Here is a 22662-nt window from a genome sequence, read left to right as displayed (position 1 = left end):
GATATATATATGGAATGGGCGAAATATTAAACTTGGTTTTAGCCACGATGGGTCACAATAATTTGTTGTAAAAAATGACGTTTGAACCCATTTATTCAACGAAAACAACATAATTGTTAATGAACAATTTTTGAAGATCGAATTTTATTGAAATTTTGTACTTTCATCTCTTATGGACGTGTCTGTCAATATTGATTAGTCTGAGGTTCAGTAAATTGAATTAACATGTCTTTTGGTGGATAAAGGAACCACAGGGTCTTCAATAGGCCTGACGTCATCAGCTCTCAGAACTATTAATATAAATTTATTGATGGTATCAAGCGTTAAATACAAGGGCCCCGTAACATGTTGTTGCGCCTTATTTTGTCAAAATAAATTATTTATACAAGAAATTTAACGTTTGAAACCAATTCAGTTCACCTCACAAGGCATTCCCTATTGGATGATTTTGACTCTTGAAGCATGAAATAACAATGATATATATGGAACCACTTGATGTGATCGACTGCACAGAATCGGCGCTCCCAAACACCATTGGTAATAAGAAGGCTGATAAATTGGCTCATCAAGGGTCTAGCCCCACATTGCTGGGTCCAGAATTAGCGATTGTCATTGAGCTACTATTAAGTCTGCTCTGAAGGGGGAAATTCTTGTCGGCAAACGTAAATCTTGACGAAAAAACTGTTTGTTGCCCCTTAAGGATGGTGGCTTGAAAATCCTAACAAAACTTTTAACGGGACACTGCTCTCTAAACCACCCAACGTCCGCTATATGTAACGGATGTGAGGAAGAGGGCGAGAATTATTCATTGCGCATCCTATTCGGGCTGCTGTCAACAGCATGCAAGACGCAAGGTTGTCCACTTTTCACCATGAAAAAGCTAAAAGGAGGCGATCGTCCCCATGCGCAATGAAAAGGCGTTAAGACCCGACGATAGCCCGGAACAGCTACAAAAATTGGTATTCCACCATCGGACTAAAAGAGATTACTTTTCCTTGTCGCTGGAACGGCAACATACATTTCATCAGTGGTTATCTTGAGAAAATGAGTCGAGTGACAGACAGACTGCGTGGATTGATTATTTCCTTATTCAGCTTCTAAGCGGGCATAAAGATTTTCCGCTTTACCTAGATCGATAAGGCACGATCCCCATGTTCTTAAGTTTTTTTTGTGTAAAGTGAGTTGAAATTCATCAACAATCCTATATAGATATAAGGAAGCTAATTTTGAATACCTTGCCAGAAATATGTTCAAGAGCGCTGAAAAATGGAGCTGTGTTCAGGTTCATCGTCTGGCAATGAAAATTGAGCTTTACCGGCCAAAAGACCGGATAGTAGGGGGTTCTTTGAAATACTTCTTTCTTTCTTTTCTCCTTCCTTTTAAAAAAAAATCCTTAATTTGAAGGCTCTCTAAGACAGAAGATGCGGAGGGGGCTAACTTGAAGAAATATATTAGGCTAGTTATCTGATGTCGGAGGAAATGTTTAGTTGGTATTGCCACGGTTTACCGTTGCGGGAGTTTAACACTCAGTACTTAAACACTTTCACCCACCCTACTCAAAAAACAATGCGAGGAAGAGGAGAAGACAGAGCTGCATTTCTTATACAGCTGTTTTTATTACACATCAGTGGAAGATATCTCTGAAAGGTTTTCCTCAATGAAGAATCTGCCCACTCTTTGCTTCTAGAAGACATTCTCAAACTCACAAAAACTTGCGAACGTCCCTGGCAGGAAGCCGTCTAAATAGGCGTTTCGGGCCAGAGTACAATGAGCGTAACATATAAGTCATTAGTGCTTAGAGTTATTTCCAGATGCACATTTCTTTTCTCAAATGCCATTTAGGTCAGTTCTATCTCAAATCACAAACGTGTGAAAGCAAAATCGATAAGATTGCACATATTAAGTATCCTCGTTTTCTGCAATAATGGGTCCAATAAAAGAAGGCAGGACCTGATTAACAATGGCAAAATTTTAAAACAAGATTAGCATACATACAACCTTTTTCTTTTTTCCCTCAAAGGCATTAGGAAAAAAATATCCCGGATCTGAATTGTTCAAATAACAGGTAACCAACAGTCAGATACCAATCTCCCCCAGCATGCATAGCCTTCCCATACACACGGGCTAGCTGCTAGACGATGCAGCCATTGACTATGATACTTTCATACTCAGTCCCTTTTCCTTCATAAAAGTGGCATCTTTGTAATGAAAAAAGTTTCATTTTTATTCTGTGAGGTACACCTAGTGCCTTCACATTGAAACAAGATGCTACTTTCGAAAATCAGTACCCGCACGAGAGTAAAGAAATTCATTTATAGTTCACATTGGTGGCCAAGAAACCCAAACGATAAAAGAAATGTATATAAATCTTCAAATTCAGTTCTGAGAATGTACGCATTGCCTCGAATTCTCTATTGCTTTTAATAAGAGAAAATACTCTCCAATTGTTAGTCAATACTCTTCAGATCTTCGCTTTTTCGCCAATATTCGACCCGCCTCATCAAAGAACCGAAATTACTAGAGGCTCCAAAGCACCCTTTTTCCTCAGGGAATAACTCGTTAGTATTGGCGGGGAAAGGAAAGTAAATGAACGCTCTCCGTTCTTAAGGTCGCACATAGGTATGAAAATCGGTAATCTATAGTTATTAATAATGAGGTTATTTGTTACCCTGCAAAAGCTAAGACAAGAGATGCAGAGAGAACTGACACATTTTCAGGACTTTCACTGATGATGACCCACAAAGAGAAGAATGCCAACCGTGTATGATTTTGAGAGGAATAGAAGAGAATAACATACTCATATGTATGAAAAACCTTCTTTGCAGAAAGCGTCATCAATATGCATAAATTAGCAGAATAAGATGAAATTGACTCTAAATCCGGAGAAACTTTCATTATTGTTCAAGTAATAATTTAGTTGCCGCAGAAAACCAAGACAATATAACAGTTCTAGGCATGATCGTTTGTCTATGATGCGTGGACCGCCTTAAAAAAGACTTTCTTGGTAAATATGGTTTGTTACGCATATTTTCTTCGTTATTTAGATAGGTAAGTCCACTAAGAAATAAAGGAGTCTATTTCGTCGCATCAAACCAGGAAAACATGTATTGAATTCTAGCCGATGCGAATGTCATCAATTGAATGTGTCTTATTGTGTGTTCAGAATTTACACTAAATGCAGTCATTGGATACTAAATCAAAACAGGGAGATACGAAAATCCAAATCTGGATAACATTTTTAGCTAGGAATATCAATCTGATGATAAATTCTTATTCCTTTAGCAACATTCAAAACGAATATACATTTTTCATAATAAATTAACTTTTACAAGACAAAACAATTCAAACTAAACACAAAAAAATAGGAAGGAGGGAAAATAAGTTTTTACTGCTACTATATATTAAAGACTTTTTTGCCGCAGCTCTACATTTCGGGGACCATAATTCCCACTAAAAAAGAGAATAAGAAGTCCCCAATGCATTTGGGCAGAAGCATCTTTCCTTCCTCTTTCCCACCCGTACACTCTTGAACTTTGTCCGTTTATAAGCGTTTGAGAAAAGCAATTTACGTGTAAATACGAATTTTCAACAAATATAAAGATGTGTATTGACGATTGTGTGTTAAGGGTCGATATCTCAACATTTTTTCGCATGAAATTTCCGAAGGTACAGTTTATTTTTTCCTCATATGTGACGTTTCGGGTTGATCCACACGAATCAGCTCTCTCGAAAAGAAAAAATAAACAGTACTTCCTGGAGTTTTACTTGAAATATAAAATGTGTGCCATGAAGCTCGTATCAAATCACCTCAATCAAGTACTTGAACGCAAACGTTTTAGCTTTTAACGATTAGAAAATTCCAATATTCGGAATCTAGTCCTAATAAGGTACTAAATAAGTAATTTGGTTAGTTCTCATGTTTTAGTTTAAATGAGCTTGGAAAAGATTTTACTTACTTGCTATCTATGATCTCCTATTCTGAATGTTCAGTTTATATTTACATTTTAAATTTCAAAGTTTTTCTTGGCTTTGAATTGTTTAGAAAGTTCACGTTCTAATTCCGAATAAGTTAGTATTAAGATGTTAGTAGACTTTCATTTTACCGGTTGGTCTGCATGAAGGCCTATACCAAAACTCAAAAAATCTCAAAGCCATAAAAGTCAATGCCTAATCTTATCCTATATACATACAACTAGATTCTACTTTGAATATTATAATTTTAAGTTTGATTTCAAATATAAACAAAGAGTTTTGAGTATCTATTTCTATCAACTAATCTCAAATCACATTTCACTAAACTATACAACAATTTTCTATGATACAAGTCTAGCATACTCTTTACAATATATGTACATGAAAAAATGGCAAATTTAATGTAAATGATGGCTTGTATTATAAAAAATTGTATCTACTTCATCACAAAAGTCAAATTTCTGCGTAAATAATCATAATTGACTGTTCCAATTAGGTTTAAAATTGCACACATTGGACACAAGCGTAACTGCTGGGTATATATAAATATACATTGAAATTATGAAAGCATGAAACCAAATCATCTACTCAAAAAAACACACCAATCAATTAAGTCAAGAAGTTTCAAGTATATTCGTATGTGGTCTGGTGAAATATATCCTTTTTTTCAGAACTTCACCGAAGCCCAACACCATTAGTTTTGTTAGGTTCATTGGTAAGGATCATCCAAAAACAAAAAGACAAACACGAAAGATATCTTACCTTGATCCATGATTCCAAACTCTTTCCATACTTATTTTGGAAGGCTTCCTTGATGTCACCCAAATCAATTTCAGATCGGCTAACAACAATACGAATTAGTGTCTTATCCTTGGTACCAAGACCAGCCATTGACTCATGGAGACGTTCGGCAAAATAGTCTACCTTGGATTTGCAGCATTTCACTGAAAAATCATTTAAAATATTTTTAGATCATGGAGAACAAACTAAGGAAAAAGGACAAATGGTATCATTCATTTCACCAAGATTTGAAGTTTGTACGCTTTTTGTTTCAATTACATTGAGATTAATTCTGTGCTTCATCCCATTACTCACCAATAGCCAAAAATCCTTTTTGGACGGATCCACTGAATTCGCGTTTGATAGCCTTCTCAATATCATGTCCAGCAATGTTTTCGTATTCTAAAAAGATTTGGCGCAACTGTTGATATGATCTTGTGATCAAAATTGAATTGAAAATGGACTCTTCGGTTCCCCATTTGCCTTCACCGGCTTCGAAAAGGGCTGTAGCGTCAGCAATGGCGGCAGCTTCATCAACTCCCTAGGAATTAAAACAGAATACCACGTTTAGAAATGACTACTAACGGAACATGGTCTTGTCACACGTGAGAAGAAATCATGTCATACCTGATTTTCATCACGATTACCCTGAACTAGCGAGACGCACAAGCGTTTGAAATGACCACTGGTATCATCCTTCAAATCCTTCTCCAAGGCTTTGCCATACAATTGCTCATAGAATTGAGCAATAGTTTTAATACCGTAATTTGACAAGGTGCAAAGGATTTCAATGATGGCCTCTTCGTCGGTACCGATTCCAGCGACGGCATCATGCAATTCCTTTGCATAGAATTGTGGCAGTGGTGTCATTAAGGCAACCATAACATCTTCAAATTTCCCGCTCAACTCGGATTTCAGTTCGCTGATCAAATCCTTGCCGTATGATGTTTTGAAGGCTTCGGCAATTTCCAATCTTTGTACAATTCCACGACGTCCCAAAACTTCAATGATGGCTTTTTCATCGGTACCAAAGCCTTTCATGGCTTTCTTCAATGTTGCGGCATCTTCAACGGGATCGAAGGGATCCGCTGGGTAGACAGTTGGTGTACACTAAAAGAATAAATATTTTTATTTAATATTGTCATTGTGTGATAAGAAAACGCATATTTCTATTAGAAAAAAAGCTGGAGATTACGAATTTCTATCATGTTGCGTTTGACAATTGATAATACCGAGATAGTCTGGGAAACTAAAACCAATGATGCAAAACTTCCAGAAAATTCTAGATACAATCATTATTGCAACCAATGTAATTAGCAATGATGGCATCAATCAATCAAAGGGGAAATATGAATAAGGTGGAAGCTGTTTACAATTCCTTCAACTAAAGTCCTCGAGCGTCAATCATATAAAAAGTAGGTCAACCAAATTCTCTTCAACATAAGAATGTAACGATTTTCTGAGTGAATTCATCACATTGTCAAATATTCACAGTCGCCCACACCTATTTCAAAACTATATTGCGTGCGATGATTTCCAGGGGGCCAATGTTTATTATGAGTAGCGCCCAACTATTTATTTACCTAAAGAGAGTGCTGAGAAACACACCTAACCTGCCTGAAGGAATAAGTTCTTGCCATCATATTAATTCGTAAGCGAAAAATCCAAGTCTAATAGAGGTACTTTGATGAATTGGGAAGTATACTTTCGACTATTCAATGAAGAATGTTGATAGCGATAATAGCAATGTTACTATATCGTGTAGATTTACATTGTTTATTTGATATTTAATGGAAACAAAAAACTTCAGTGTGTGTAATTAAACACGCTAATAAAGGGTATGACGGAATGTAGTTTTGTAAGTGCCAAGGAGAGAATTTTTCGAAGGTCGAATTTTTACTATGTAGTCAAGTGACTAGGGTCTATATTTGAATATTTCATCAATAACAATCTAGCAAAAGCTTCGAAAAGACACGTTAATCAATGTATTGATAATTAACGTGAAGTACAACTCTATACATGATAATTATACTCAACAATTTGTACTTTTTGGTCACCAATCATTTCTTTGCTTGCTGTCTGCAAAATGAAAAATATAGTTTTGATAACATCTATGTAATTGTGTTGTAACTCCTGCATCGTTCCTAGTTAGAGCATAAATCACAAAACCTCCCAATTTTTAGCATTCATGTTCACCTTTTTTAACGCTATTCTTTTGCATACCATGCACCGCCTACCCATTATTTTTCCCTCTGGTTTTGCATAATTTTTGCAAGCGTTCGCAGAATGTATCCAATGCAACGCTAATTGCATTTTCCAATGTGGACTGATATTCGGTCTTCTCTTGAATCCTTCCATAACTAGCCGAATAACAAATTAGGTTATTCGCCTTGAGCAGAATATCCTGCCTATAATTCTCAGTCAATTGATGATGAATACTTGCATTTTTACTTTTTGTTTACGAATTTGAGTTGGTCCTACGTTTCCGCTCACTTAATGGCAGACAGTTATCTCCCACACTTTAGTGCTAGTGTGCAAAGGACACAATCGTACTATCAACATTCTTACAAACAATCTTTTATATTTACTGCATGTCCAATACAGAATACACTCGTAACACTATGCACATATTGCATTGCATTAACAGATCACCCAATATCACCTCACCAACTGATATTTGAGTCGAATCGCAGCTCGCATATCTCGCTGAGTTGTATGGGTAGCGTGCTTACCGTATCGTTGAGTTTGTGCTGTGTGGTATGCAGTACTGATGTTTGTCACTTCAATTTAAGCGGTTCAATTTCGGCAACTTTCTTGAGTCACGCATCTTTTGTGATGAGCCGCATCACTCACATGAATGGACTGGATGGCATATTTCAGTTGACTTGCTCATCAGTTGTACATCTCTATTTACTGCACAGATCTATGTCATCAAGTTAAAAAAGTAGCTGACGGTTTCGTCCAGGGCTGTTGCTGACGGTGTCAACCAATATGGTTCACAGGCATGCCATATTTAGGAATCAATGAAAATGGTACAAATAACTTCTGTAGTCACTTTTAGTCACGATGCTCCCTAGGGGTGTTTTTGTTATCTGCCAGGATTTCAAACAACTTTTAATCTACCAAACGCCATTCTAGGTAGTTATAACCTATTGACTACGTCGATATCGGTCCCAGTAATTATAACAATAATGTTGCCCAGGTAATTGAATTCTTCTTTAGCTTAGACTTGTGTTAACCCTAATTAGTTTCCCTTCTATTGATTTTCATCCCGGCTCTTTTACGTGTATTTCGAGGGAGTGTAATTTTCTTGGCATCAGAGTGAAATTATGCGGTGTTTCCAACGATTAATTAATTGAAGTAATAAAAACTTGTTGTTTCTTTTTCGTTGGTGTGGGTATTTATTCTTGCAAATACCGATACCGAAAGGATGATGAAGGGAACAAGTGGTTCCCGAAATATCGGTATTTGCAAGAATAAATACCCACACCAACGAAAAAGAAACAACACGTTTTTATTACTTCAATTTCTTGGCATGTTTTTATGGCTGTACGATTAGTAGCAGGGCGTCCATCGATATACATAGCATTGGAAATTGTTTCATCTGGCGCTGAGGCACGCGGAAATTTTTATAAATCTCGACAAAACAGAAAACGAAGTTGGTCTACGAATTAACGGAAACAATACGAAAATTATGACGCAAAAGAGAAAAATGACGCCTGGTGGGCATATATATAAACAACAATATATATACAACTTTATATACTAGGGTCTACAACTGACGTCGAATTAAGCTCACAAACAGAGCCTTCTAGTCGGCCCTGTCGATTTTAAAAACCAGCTGCATACACAGGAAAGCAAAGCAAAGCTTCCAGCATACAAAACAATAATAAGACCTGTGCTGCGTTACAGACGTGAAACATGGACCCTAACACAAACTTCCAAAAATATGGTCAATACCTTCGAGCGGAGAGCCCCGAGGACAATAATAGGAGTTAAATGGGAGGACTACCAATAGCGGATTAGATACACCCTAAAGTCTCCAAAGTAGTCAAACTTCGGAAGCTGTAATAGGCTAGCCACGTTCAACATGTGGACGAACCTCGAATACCTAATATTCAAGGAAGAACAGAAAAGCGAAGGAAGGTGGGAAAACCTCGAGAGTGCTGGGTAGACAGCGTATCACTGCTCTGATTTCGGATTTGGAGGTCCCGATCGAGATCGAGGTGGTTGAAAAAGGGCATCCTGAAGTGCAAGGACTAAAATAGGCTGAGAGCTTCGACGACGATTCTTGCATTACACTGCAAGGCTTTTCATCCAAAATTGAAAAATATATAGCATTTTAGAATAAAAGAGAAGAAACTTATTTTCGTTTAGGATTGTGGTCCGGATTCTAAATCCACTAGAAGACCGGACCATTTGCGTAAAACTGTTTTCAATTAGTTTAGTTCAAGGACTTTCCACTTAAAGTAAAGCATCTAACTTTTTTTAAAAAAATAGTCGAATCTCGTTCTGCCAACAGTAAAAGAAAGAAAAAAAATAAATGGTCCAATCGTAGGCCACTTCGGATACCACGATCGAGGAAGGGAAAATCCATCCATTCGCATCTTATATCTTTTTTTGCCTCTAATGCAATTGAGGCACGGTTCTTTGGACATCCTATCCTTGACACTTATTACATGGTATATTTCAAATAAGATGTCAAGAATGAAAGTTAACCCTAAGAACTATGCTCCAATTAAATCCAAAGCAGCTCGTAGTATTCGATGAGGATGCAATTCGTTATAAATTTGCTTTTCCTCAATAACAGTGTTTGGAGTAGCGAGCTGTGCGGCCCTATGCGCGTGGTTAAAAGTTTTTTTCCTTTTTTTATATATTATTTCTACAATGTAACAAATTTTACCGCGGTATCGGTGGCTGATTGAATTTTAAAAGTCGTCCTGCTGTATTGCGGTACTACAGATTTAAGATGCGTCATTTTTGGCAATAATGTATGAAGAAACTAATTGAATTGGCTTATCATTTCCGGATTTATAAAAGATACTTGCATTTGAGGTGACACAGCTTTTAAAATATTGCCCAACAAGCTCCCTTTCCAGAAAATATCATTTTATGAGTTAGAAATAAGCCTAATCTAGATAGCAAAAATTATAAATTATATTGATAATTCCGAACAAATTAAGGCGTGCCGGAAATTCCGTATAATTGCATGACTTTCATTTTTGCTATTTTGTTCTATTTGACCACCTTCAGCCGGATATTTCATTGAGAAATGAATATTTCGAGCTTTGATATCTCTTGAAATTTCCGATTTAAATCATTTGTGTATTTTTTATGTGAACGCATGCCGGTTCTATTTGTAAACAACTCGTAGAGATGTGTATTTAAAGTCTCAGATTAATCATCTTAATTTGATATTAGCAGAGTCCTAAAGCTATTGCACCTTGCCTGAATGGGATAATCGTGAACTGATGTTACTAACAGTAAGACTTCCACCAAACTTTCTATTAATGTGCCGACGGCCAATATTATTGCAAAAAAATTAATTTCCAAAATGGACTCAGAGGGTTCTGTAGTAAATTTTTAAAATGACCTCCTATTATTAACTTTATTTGAGCAGACAGCGAGTTGAAGGAGATCTAGATTTCCAAGTTGGTTGGTTTCTGATGCTTCTGATGCGTCGTGCATTTTCTCTTGTGCGTCAGGTCTAGCATCTCCTATCCGTATCCAATTTCATTGCGATATAGGTAGATAACTGGGTTTCTACCCTCGTGTTTCACAAATAACAATTGAGTTATTTATTTTCAGCCTCACCAGCTTTTCATTAGAATAATTTGAAATGAATTTACTTTTCCTTATCTACAAAGTAAACTCAATATATTATCTTTTTGGATTTATGATAAAGATGCGATCTCAACTCGTATTTGAGATGACACAGCTTTTAAAATGCTTTCAAATAAATCCCCCTTTCGGCAGATATTATTTTATGAGTGAGGAATAACCCTAAACTAGATAACGTAAGTTATAAATTATATCAGAAAGTGCAAATAAATTAAGGCGTGGGCTGAAATTCAATGTAGTTTTGGACAATATGCCTTATTTTAACTTATGCTACTTTATCTACGTCGGCCAGGAGTATGAAGGAAGGAGCTCACATTCAAAAAAATAAATAGATTCTATGATGGAGCTCCTAAGAACACAGTGGTTCAACAAAAGTTTGACAAAACAGCAGCCATGGAGACGTGTCAAAGGAAGAACTAAATGCAATTCTATTAGAGTGCCAACGAAGAAACATCTATTTTACTATGTAGTTGTAAGACAGGAGCCTTGTCAGGCATTTAACTGTTTTGAATATTAAAGTTCAAATGTCCAACGCTGATGGCTAACAATGAAAACACAGTAAAATTATGCAATTTTCATTTGCTAGCCAAATGAAAAATTAATGCTGTAGGTACCAGACAGACGTTTAGTGAGAAAGGGAAACATTGGTGTCGTCATCGTTCAAACTTAATAATAATTTAATTAATGTAAATAATAATTAAACGATTTTTCTTTTCCACCAGTAGTTCACTGCAGTGCAGTGAGCGCAATGTCTATATACGCAGTCACACTCGTGGAAAAGTGTTAACGAAGAAGAAAAAGGCCAACTTGCCAGAATGGAAGATTCGGGCTGGACAATAAGAGCGATGTTGAGGGAAATTAATGGATCCAACGGAATTGTGCGTAATTTTGTTAGATTAAAGGGAAAATACCGTACAAAAAAGTATCCGCGTGGAAATAAAAAAAAAATCGGAAAAAGAAAAATCATTAAGGAGGAAGCTAAAAAAATATTAAGGAGGAAGCTACTAGAAATAAACTTTGGTTCGTTCCAGATCATGCTGACATTACTTGTTCCTATTAAAAAGAAACGGGTTCAACAGACGTTCCATGCTGATAATAGCATTAAATATAAAAAACCTGCTAAAGCACCTCATTTAACACCGACAAATAATAAAAAATTGAGTAGATCGTGGATGAAATGGGAAGAATGGAAGGCAGTATTTTTTTCGGATGAGCAGAAATTCAAACTTTACGGCCCAGCTGGATTTAGCGCATTTTGGCACGATCTAAAAAAATGAAGCTCCTCGAATGAGTCACGACTTTGAAGGCGGCAGTGTTATGATTTGGGGGCATTTTGTTTCCCCGGTAACCTTCGACAGGAAATCGTATCAACCAAAATTAACTCTGTAATTTATACTGAGCTTCTGGAAGCCATTTTGACGTCGCATTTATATGAGAATAATAACATTGACTGGAATTTCCAACATGACAACGCCGCGGTATACGCTTCTGCATACACGAAATCATTTTTAAATGACAAATAAATAAAAATTTTGCAGTGGTCCCATCGAAGCCCTGATTTTAACCCCATAGAGAATATATGGGGGATACTTGTAAGGAAAGTCTATGCGAATAAACGCCATTTTAGCTCCGTACTTCAGTTAAAGACAAAAACTTTAGAATGCTGGGACCAAAATGAAGCAAATACTTTAAAAATTTATTAGCCTCAACGCCAAATCGAATTTTCGAAGTCCAATGAGGGCAAAACAAAATATTAGTAAATAGTCATTATTCGTTTATTTATTTATAATAATTTTTAAAAACAACACTATGATGCACAACTGTGAAAACTAAAACTGAATTCAGGAAGTTTGAAGCGATGTAAACGTCAATCTACTATAGGGTACCGAAACGATAGTACAATCATTGTAAAACTGTTGAATAGAATGAGGGAATCCTATGAACCAAAAAGATCGAAGTTCAAGCTTTAGACGGCGACATTAACCCAAATAAAATAAATCTGAATTGAGATAATTTGAAAACAATCAGCACCTACTGGATTTAGAAAACAATTCTCAGGTAAAATGAAAAGGGCTCCATGAAGACCTAGTTATAGTCGTAAAAGAAATTTCTGCCCCAAAAGGAAACAAATCAAGATGAACCATGACAGGTGACCAACTAAATCAAAAATGAGACGCATTGCATTTTATGCCAAAATTCTAAATAAAAATTGAGCATTTGACTGGACTGGCCCACATTTATACCAAGACACTGACCGTAGCCGGCACGAAAAAAGCGAAATAAGATGGTGGGTTACGAAAACCAGTAGCAGAGACTAAATTATGTGAATTACTAAGTCATCTGTGAAAACGAATGTTAGGAAGGTGAGAGTGCATTGATTTAGGCGGTCGTTCTGGTCCGAAACTAATGTATTACTATGAAAACACATAATACTAAAACTACTACACTGTTTCCTGACGAAGAGTAATGTTAATCTTACAATATCTACTGTTTCAAAAATATAAAACGTTCCTCAAAAAAAATATCTTTCCACGGTCCGCACCCACTTAATGCATAGTAATTTTGTAACAGCTTCCCATCATTGTCATAAGACGAACAAAATAAAAAAAAAAACAACATACAACATCTGAAACATTCACGCATGACTAAAATAGTCGCAAACAAGAAAGAAAACAGCGCATTGCATTCGTAGTGGTTTCCTACATCCAGAGTTCGTGGAGAAAAACTTCATTATGAAGTGGTTCTCAGCGCCTAGCCTCCTTCTATGCCCAAAAGCCTAAAAACTCAAAGCTAACTTGCCCAATTTTTATAGCCCGATATCGGCGTCACTTCTCAGCCAACATGTTTTATGCCGGCGATCCAAGGCCAGTTCATTAAACCAATTTTAGCTACAAAATTACGTCACCAACATCATCAACTTCACAGTATGCTAATCTAGTTGTGTACTAAATTTCTCTCAGAATGAGGCAATAAAAGTTAACCTGAAGACAATTTTTTTTTAAAAATCTTCTTTGGAAAATGCGAGAAACGAGTTTAATTTTGAAAGTATGATAAAATATGCTGGGAATGCGAATTGAAATTGTTTACCCGCTTATCACTAATTGCATTGCAAAATAAAGTAATTGTTGTCTTATCAGGAGTAATTAAGAATGATATGTATACAAAAGTTTCCCATCCACTCAAATAATCAAGATTATCTCTTATTTTTGCAGTTCATGGTTGGAAGTTTTATTCATGAACTAAAATCACTGTCCAAGGATATTATTGGAATGCAATTGCATATATGGGGTAATGTCTACCTGTTGCTAGTTTTACTATTCTGTGAAACACGTTTTCCTAACAAGCGCGACGGGAGTGGCAGTTAGAAGGCAAATCCTAGGAAGAACCTGTTGTTTGTTGTGACTTTTATGCTTTAATTGCAAGGAGTCAAGCCGTGTTCCTATAGTTACGTTTATATTAGGTAAGTGAAAGATATCTATTCTATCTACACAGTTGGTCGTATCTATTAAGTCGACTCCTGGTGAATTCGCTTTCACTGGGAATGATTACTTATGAAAAGTAATAAGTAGACTTGGGATTTAATCGTATCTTTAAAACAGAATTTGATTCTAAATATTATCAGACCTATTCTGTAACTTGTTTTAGTTCTAGGTGAATTCAATTTCTCATTAACCCTTATCTAATCAATGACTAAGGGAAACTTGTGGTGAGAAAAACCGCAAATATTGCTGCTGCTCCTCATATTTAAACCAAGTTAAATAATTTATAGTTCGCACGGCCAAATTCTTGTATTTCACTCTAGAACTCAAATATTCCCTGAACATTTAAAACTAATTTAAAAAATCCCCTTCTTCTGAGTTATCACCATTCATTCCTGTTGCTTATCGCGACAAATTCGCGGACAAACGAACTCACTAAAAATAACAAAGTCAAACAGTCACGATTTTCCAACCAGTAAATAAGTTTGATAATTATCACGTACACGATTATATCATCGTGTATAATTGAATTACTCAATGCAATAGTAATTATGTAGTCATTTATACTTTAAAATTCACAATGGGGTGTAGGCAGACTAAAAATGACATTCATTAATTATTCATAGAACGCATGACTACTTTTCAATCTATCTTCCATTGGCCTCAAAATATTTTCTTGAACGATCTCAAAACTATGACGTCTCTGCTATAAAATTGCATTGCTACCAATCAGTTTATATTTCAATGTAACCGGAAGCGAAAAGATGCAAGTAAAAAAAGAAGAGAGAAAAGATATTCCGCTTTTTTTTTGTTCGCATATCAATTAACTTACCTTGAATGGATAGTATTCAGCAGAACTCATGTTGATAGTTTTTTTTCCTCAAAGTTTAAAAATCTGCAAAAAAGATAGTAAAAAGAAATATTAGATTGTTATTGAAAAAGAACCTTCACATTGAATGAGAGAGGCAAAGTTAAGAAAAAAATTATGAATCATCTATTCATTTGAACATTTTGGAATGTGGAAGTATAGAAGTCAGTTACAGTAACAGGCTAAAATGTAGAAAAATGTACACCCTTTCAATGATTGTCTTATTTTATAAATCACATAAAATCTAGTAAATATCCTAACAACCAGCTTTTCTTATTAAGATACAAGATCAAGGAGAAAGTTTCTTCTTCTGATCTCGTTTTAAATCGAACCAGAAATTTGAGCGGTAGAGTACTGCCTGGTGCATTCTTCTCGCTCATGTGGTGCCGTAATATTTTCCCCTGGTAACCCTTTCACAAATAAGCAGACATTGGTTACAGAACCAACATTAGCATTATATATGACATGTGCCGTTGTCTTTAAGTCGTTTCTAAGTAAGCTCCTGATGCGACACTACCATTTCAATAAAGGAATCAAGAACACTGTACACAGGAGATGAAACTGAACTTTGAATTTTTACGTGTCTGCATTTGTAATAGAAATTTTCCATCTGGGTGGCAAAATCAATCGTAGCTGGTTGTAACTGGTTGCCTTGTTACATGGATTTGCACGCATAGAAGTGCTGTAGGAACACGACGCACAATACGTTAACAGATGCACAGAATGCACTATGATGTTGACTTGGCCTGAAAAAGTCCAGTCTTGCTTTTTCTTACAAGTTTCAGCTCCTGTGTATAGTCTTCTTGTGAAAAATTATTTGCATACTGAATAGGAAATTTCTTATGCTTAAGACTTGCGGTTTCATCCAGGGCAGAGGCAACTCATCAGACGCTGCCTCACCTCTGTCCTGGGAGTAGCGTGACCGAAGTGGTTACAAGGTTGTATTTGATCAACTTGTAACCACTTCGGTCACGCTGCTCCCAGGGCAGAGGTGAAGCACCGTCTGATGAGTTACCTCTGCCCTGGACGAAACCACAAGTCTTAAATTTTTCATTTCGAGTACTTGCCAAGAACGAGGGTTCCGTGGACCACAACCGCGAGAGCATGTTGCTTTCCAGCTGGTCCGGTCCGCCATTAAGTGGATAGCGGACTTAGGAATTCCTCAATTCCTAAACAAAATATGCTTATTTATTTAGTTCAGACGCAAAGTTCTTCAAAAGTGTCATGTCATCATTAGAAGACTGTCAGTAAGCCGTGATGACGCTAAGCTGGGATTTATGAGTAAAACATAATAAGTAGACAGCAAAAACACAACAATACAAAGAAAAAGAACAATAATTTGATTGTTCCATTTTCAATGTGATGTTATGCCCACGAGTATTTGCAGAAGCGGCTTCGACACTACATTCAACAAGACACATACTTATTGCACACCTTGCACTTTAACAGAACTGGTGCATGATCAAAATATTTTTCTTCCAGATTAGTGGCAACTGTAGCGAAAAGAAGAAAAAGTTTTGAGTACACAAATTGTAAGAGTAGTGACATATTCCCTAGAAGTAAAACCTGAATTATTTCTCGAATGTAAGAAAAAATATTTCGAAAAAAAGCAAGAAACATCGAATAAAGTTCATTTCAAACAACAAACTTCCTTTAGTTCAACAAAAATTCCGGGGCTATTATCGTACATGACACCCACTGAATTCGTTTGCTTATGAAAACACAAAATTAAATATCGCTTCATCACCGAAGATCATTCTTCCAATAAAGTCAAGATCCATTTTCGTCTATAATAGATTGTTCATTACGAGTGTCCTAGTGACATGATCTTGTGGCTTTAGTATTTGACTCAATTGACAGCCGATCTGAACCTGCCGTTACCGAAAATTCCAAACGGCTAGGTCTCCCGCCAAGGCCGTCCACTTTATTACTCACAACAAATTTCTGGCATACGACATCTCTCCACCTAAGGCAGGAGCCAACTTACCATCTTTTACATTACCCTTCTAGAATTTCATCACAATGTCCTCCGACGTCCATTCGGATCAAGTAACCTACTTACCACATTCTTTTAAGTCTAATTTTACCAAGAATTATACAGTGACGGGTTCGTCGTTATAAAGACGCTGGAATCTCCCTCCCTTATGAAAAGAGCTGAAGTTTCTCTGAAGGATCTTCCTCTCGAATACACGTTTTTATTTATAAATGTCTGAAGACTACATGACAACTGGTAAAAACATATTCTTGCACAATTTTTTGTTAACCCTATGGAAAGACATTTTCAGTGATAGGAATTTAGTAGAGTCAAGTAGGCTCTGTTGGCTGCACGGAGGAAAATGCATTGAACATACAAAGAGGGTAAAAAACGTAGGAGGAACTATGTTGAAGAAAATTCACGTTTGCGCTAAAATGGTCGTTCAAACTCATGAGCATAAAGGGTAAGATTTGTACTTTCAATGAAGCAAGACCCACTATGATATGGCCAATTTTCGCGACCTTTTCGTTTCGTTTTCGTTCAGATAAATTACGAAATTAGGATACGTCTGGCTTTATTGTTATCCGAAAGTAAATTTTGATCCTTGGAGTCAATTTTCACAAAGCTCGGTAACTCTCTCAAACAACGATGATCTTTAATTAGAGGACATTAAAGTCTTCGGCTGGCATTTAAGTTGTCATGCTTTCATCCTCTTCCATGACAAACAGAACTGCCTAATCATACAAATTCGCAGGTCAACCTCATCCCGATGCTAGCGCAGTAGTATATACTTTTATACTACGGCGCGTTGTTACATTTTTTCTGGATAGAGGACGCTTACTCAACATTAGGCATTTGTGTTTTTTCCCTCACACACAATTCCCCTTTCACAGAAGGATGCCTTGTTTGTAAAAAACTAAAGAAGCTGGTGGAGAAAGAAAACAAATCAAGTGGACGTCTGACGACACAAGGTTAGGCAAGTATTCTGGGTGAAGCAGCACATCCCATCCAACCCCCAATAACCAACCAGAGGTATGTAGGTTTGATTTTGCATTGTCTTGACAGAACACAACTGCGGGGGTGGGTGATGAGTACGAACTGCCTAATTGTCGGCAATACTCTTCACTGATTTTTATTGTGGGGTTCCTTGGTAGGACCTCAAAAAATACCACACCCTTCCAATCTCAGCACACCGAGGACATAATTTTCCTTTGTTGTACTTCTAAGTTCGTTTGTATGTATGTATCCTGTTCACTCTTTTGTGGAATAAAGAGCATCCACATAGTCCCAGATGTCAATGAGATTATGCTTCAAATTTATTACTATCACCCTTAGTGCAGTACAAGGGAGATCCTAGCAGACTAACTACTGAGCCATCCGGGCAACAAAAAGTGAAAGATAGCGAAAGTGGGCAATTTGATCTTTCATTTTCAATTTTTTTTGAACTCCCTAAAACTAAATGAAATGACTCAACTGCAAAGGATGAAGCTTAAATTGTCAGTTGTCGAATGACAACCAATATATATACGGTGCCAAAAGGATACAAACATCATCTGTTGCAAGAAATACAATCACTTTTTACTCAACTCAGTTGCAGTGAGACAAACACACTACAAACACAGCCATCCATGACAACTGGAATCCGAATTCAGAACAATGAGATAGAGGGGGTCAAGTTCTACCTTCTCAAACTAGGCGCAGCCAGTACCAATGGTACAATGCTTTTCCAACATAACCCTAAATCCAACAGTAAGTCTTTCTTTTCTGTGATTATAATTACAATCGCGTAATCACGTAGTTATACCTACTTCGCAATTATAATCGTAATCATGATATAATCGTACATTGATAAATTGCATCAAAATAACATGCAAAACTGAGACTAGGTGCAACAATTTATCAACGAATCCATCCAACAAAACGTTAATCTTGTCTGACAGCAAAGTAAGAGAGAAATCGCGAAATGGACGCAGATAAGCCATAAAACGTTTCAGTTTATCAGAAAAGGGAAAAAGTGCACTACAGACTAAAATAATGATAATCGACCACCACCAGATGGTGAAGTTCGTTTAATTGAAAGATAAGAAAATTACATCTGAGGCTTTTGCTAAACCTATCAGGACATCTGCGTCACGGGACCGAGCTTGATCGATCCAAAATTCAGCACCTTTCTTTTTTGGCTCAATTTTACATTTAAGATCTGTTATATTTCTGGAATTTATGCGAAGTCTGAAATACGTGTTGAAGAATAATGATCGATACGTAATCAGCCAATAAGGGCATTTCGTTAATGCTAGGAACTTTGGGATAGTATAATAGTAACACTTACTGATCGGAACAGACAAGGGATGGCGACAAGATTATGGCTTTCGATATTAACGTGTTAATAAAAACATAATGTTAAAGCGACTAATCAATTAAAATAAAGTCTGCCTTATCAAAAGATAGGATAGGTTAAAATTCTGCAAAGATCACAAACATTGGTCATTTTAGAATTTGAAACGCAAAATTTGAAGAAGGAAATAAAAATACTCTAATTAAATTCTCCCTGCAACGGGATATGTACATTTTATTTAGATTCATTTCGGGCACCAGTTGTGCCTTTCTTCCGTCCATAATCAACCAATGTTGTTCCACCCAGGATCACACTTGACCGTTTATAAAAATTTATGGTATTATGAGTGGCTCAATATTTTCAAATCCAATTTACCAGATTTGGTTGGAAAATGTGCGTACCTTTTTTTAAAAAGATGACCAAAAAGAAAGGCAAAATTGGCTTGGCTTTGCGAACAGCAGTTTTAGACTTGAAAGTGATCAATACCAAGTGGAGATCTAAATCCTATAGAACATTAACGATCTGCCCTAAAACTACAGCTGCTCAAACTCCACGCGACCAGCAAGGTGAAAGTTTTTAAGAAGACCATTGGAAATTTATCTATGCCAAAACATGAAAAAAGCGTTATTAAAGAGAGAGAGATCTTTTCTGAGAAAGGATAATGGTGCAATGACTAGACCCGATCTACTGTAAATGAAAGTGAGCAACATTTTGCAAACAGATAGAAAAACTCATTTATGATAGAAACATATAAGGTCCAGAAAAAAATCGCAACATGGAATTGTGCTTTCATGGAAAAGCTCTGCATTTCTAGATAATTTTGCACATACGCACAAATTTTGGCTTACTTCTCTAGGTTTTATCTAAATCACAATTACGACTATTGCACAAATAAATTGTACGCCGTAATATATCTCTGCATGTTATCAGCAAGTATTTGAATAAACTTGACCGCAAACATTGTGAGTTAATAAGCATAAATCAGGAACCGGAACACAGAAGCCTTTTTGGAAGCGTCGTTTCTTCGACTCCATTGGGAATTTGACTTTCTATGAGTTAATTATTTCATCGCACACCTTTTGAAAAGTCGCACAGTCAATCAAAAGCCGTCTTAATATTCAAAAACCTTTCCAGCGCATACCTCTATTCAATATGGATTTCAAAAATCTTAGAAAGAATGAAATAGACACAAACAATGTTTATCACAGATGAGCCTACTTTTGGGCTTAATAGATAACACACCTTTTCTGTCAGTGTTCAGCGAAAGTTCAGGGTGAAACAGTTACACTTGGTGCCTTCACCATACTGTAGGACGAAACCACCACCCTAGAAATTTTAGTACCCTTAGTAGAACTATCGCAATAAAAGAAAATCAATATCTGTACTTATTTTACCAATGGGGAAAAAAGAACGACATATGTAGCTCTACGAATAATGAGTGCTCATTTTCACAGTATGCATTAGGAATTGCTATTCGTAGCAATGCTTCGCTTACTATGAATCACCAAATTATCACAACTCCGGAAGGTAATTATTTTTTTATCGTGTTGATCTTGACATTGAAGAATATCTAAAAAGCATTGGTTGTGAATTGAAGGTGAACATTTATCAAAATGCTCTAAGCACCTTGGAAGAATGTTCTTTTTAACTTGTGAACTGAATACCAAAATTGTCCGTGTTAAGTTTCACTTTTGTGAATTTTGGTCATCTGGGCTCGCTAAGCTAGATGACGAGTAACGAATTCAAAATTTATATGATATTATGTACGCCCTACCCATTGGTCATACATAATTTATGTTCATTCGTTGACTGCTACAATGTACCAACAATAGCACCAAACTAGAATAATAGAGGACCGGAAAACAGGGAAATTATAATACATTTCAAATGAAAAATCTTATGCTGTTGACACAATTTGTTCTGGCGATAATAATAATTTTCCCTGCAACAATTTGCGCGTAATTTTTCATCTTCAAACAAAACTACTTATTCACGCTCCACATATGGAAGGGTCTATACACTATACATGAAAGTATACTTTTGCGTTTTCTAAATAACTAATGTTTGGATAGAAATAAATCATCATTGCCCTGTGCAGAAAAAATAAACCGAAAACAGATACATGGGCGTGGAATGCTCCCGAAATACTTAGCCATAAATAAATAGATAGTATGTACGGAATATTATTCGACAGCATACAAGGCCATGCTTTTAAATTCCCCGAAAATGATACACTACGTGCCTTGCTCCAGTACTTCCCTGACAGAATACAAATTTGGGTCATCTGCTAACGCACTGGATTAAGGACAACTCAAACGAAAAGTGAATGTCAAATGTAAACAAACACACATCTTGTAAGGACGCGCCGTGATAAAAGCCTAAGATATAATATCGATCAACCGACATTTCGATAGGAAACGAAACACGTTTCCATTTGAAAACTAATTTCATTGGCGCCAAGCAGGCGGGAGATGACAAAAATATATTTTTCTCTACGTTCCACTTCTGTGATTGCTCAGAAGGGATAGACTGGAAGTTCAAGAATACTATCTAGGAAATATATTCTTTCTCGGAAACTATAAAATTACTTTATGGCTTTGCACTGATTTCAGAAGATGTGGAAGGTTTCCATCAAGCATAAGTTAAAGCTCTAAGGATAACTGGACTAAAATGAACTAAGTACTGTGCAGGAATTTTCTGCAGAAAATGTTTGATTGCTCTTGGTAAATCTATAAAAGGAACCTTTTGATTTTCTTTAGTTCTATATTTATAAAAAAACGTGATTAGAAAAAGATGAGGCTGAATGATGCACAATCTAAAGACTAAATTGAACTTTATGGCTTTTTATAGTTTGTGCCTCTCTCTTGAGTTTCTTTCGATTTATACTTTCAGTCGTAATTACTTTTCACATTTTGTATGTACTGAACGAACGTGAACATGAGGAACTCCATTGGTAATCAAAGTATTAGGTTAGAAAGAAAGTTTTTTCTTGAATCTACAATGAACTTTTTGAAAGGATAACAGAACCGTTGTGCCACGTGACTAATCGGAACTTTGACCCGTAGATTTTATGCTTAACAATGTTTCGTCTTGTTCACTTTAATTGCTTCATGTGGAACTCCTTTCCCTTTTGTATCTTTCCCAATGCATGTAAATGTATTGAAATCCTTAGTCAAGCTAACCTGGAAGCTGGCTATATGCCAAGTAAATGAGTGCAAAAACTCAGTCCAGTAACAATGTAGTACTTCTGTACGTACATTTTTCCTTTTGAAGCAAAAAAACGGAGAAACTGCGATATCGTACCATCTCATTTTGTTGACTTCAATAAATTCATGGAAACCTATTTTTTAACCTGTAGGCTGGCTGAAGGCCAAGAATCGATTGAAATCGCTGTCTTCGAATTTCAGCTTGA

General features: G+C 36.3%; 1 protein-coding gene across 4 annotated transcripts in view; it reads right to left on the bottom strand.

Moving 5' to 3' along the window:
• The window catches only part of LOC119660219 (annexin B9), a 42402-nt gene that overhangs the window by 13093 nt on the left and 6647 nt on the right, over positions 1-22662 (bottom strand). For all 4 annotated transcript variants that reach the window (XM_038068656.1, XM_038068655.1, XM_038068654.1 and 1 more), the window contains exons 2-5: positions 14905-14967; positions 5380-5862; positions 5068-5293; positions 4735-4916 (exon numbers count right to left, since the gene is read on the bottom strand). In XM_038068656.1, coding sequence (XP_037924584.1) covers positions 4735-4916; positions 5068-5293; positions 5380-5862; positions 14905-14934 — 921 coding nt within the window. In that variant the 5' untranslated portion in view covers positions 14935-14967. The remainder of the gene's footprint in view (positions 1-4734; positions 4917-5067; positions 5294-5379; positions 5863-14904; positions 14968-22662) is intronic.

The sequence above is a fragment of the Hermetia illucens genome, chromosome 6 (assembly GCF_905115235.1).
Source record: "Hermetia illucens chromosome 6, iHerIll2.2.curated.20191125, whole genome shotgun sequence".
In the NCBI taxonomy this organism is placed as follows: domain Eukaryota; kingdom Metazoa; phylum Arthropoda; class Insecta; order Diptera; family Stratiomyidae; genus Hermetia; species Hermetia illucens.
The sequence above is the reverse complement of the archived record's forward strand: the minus strand, read 5'-3'. Positions and strand labels throughout refer to the sequence as shown.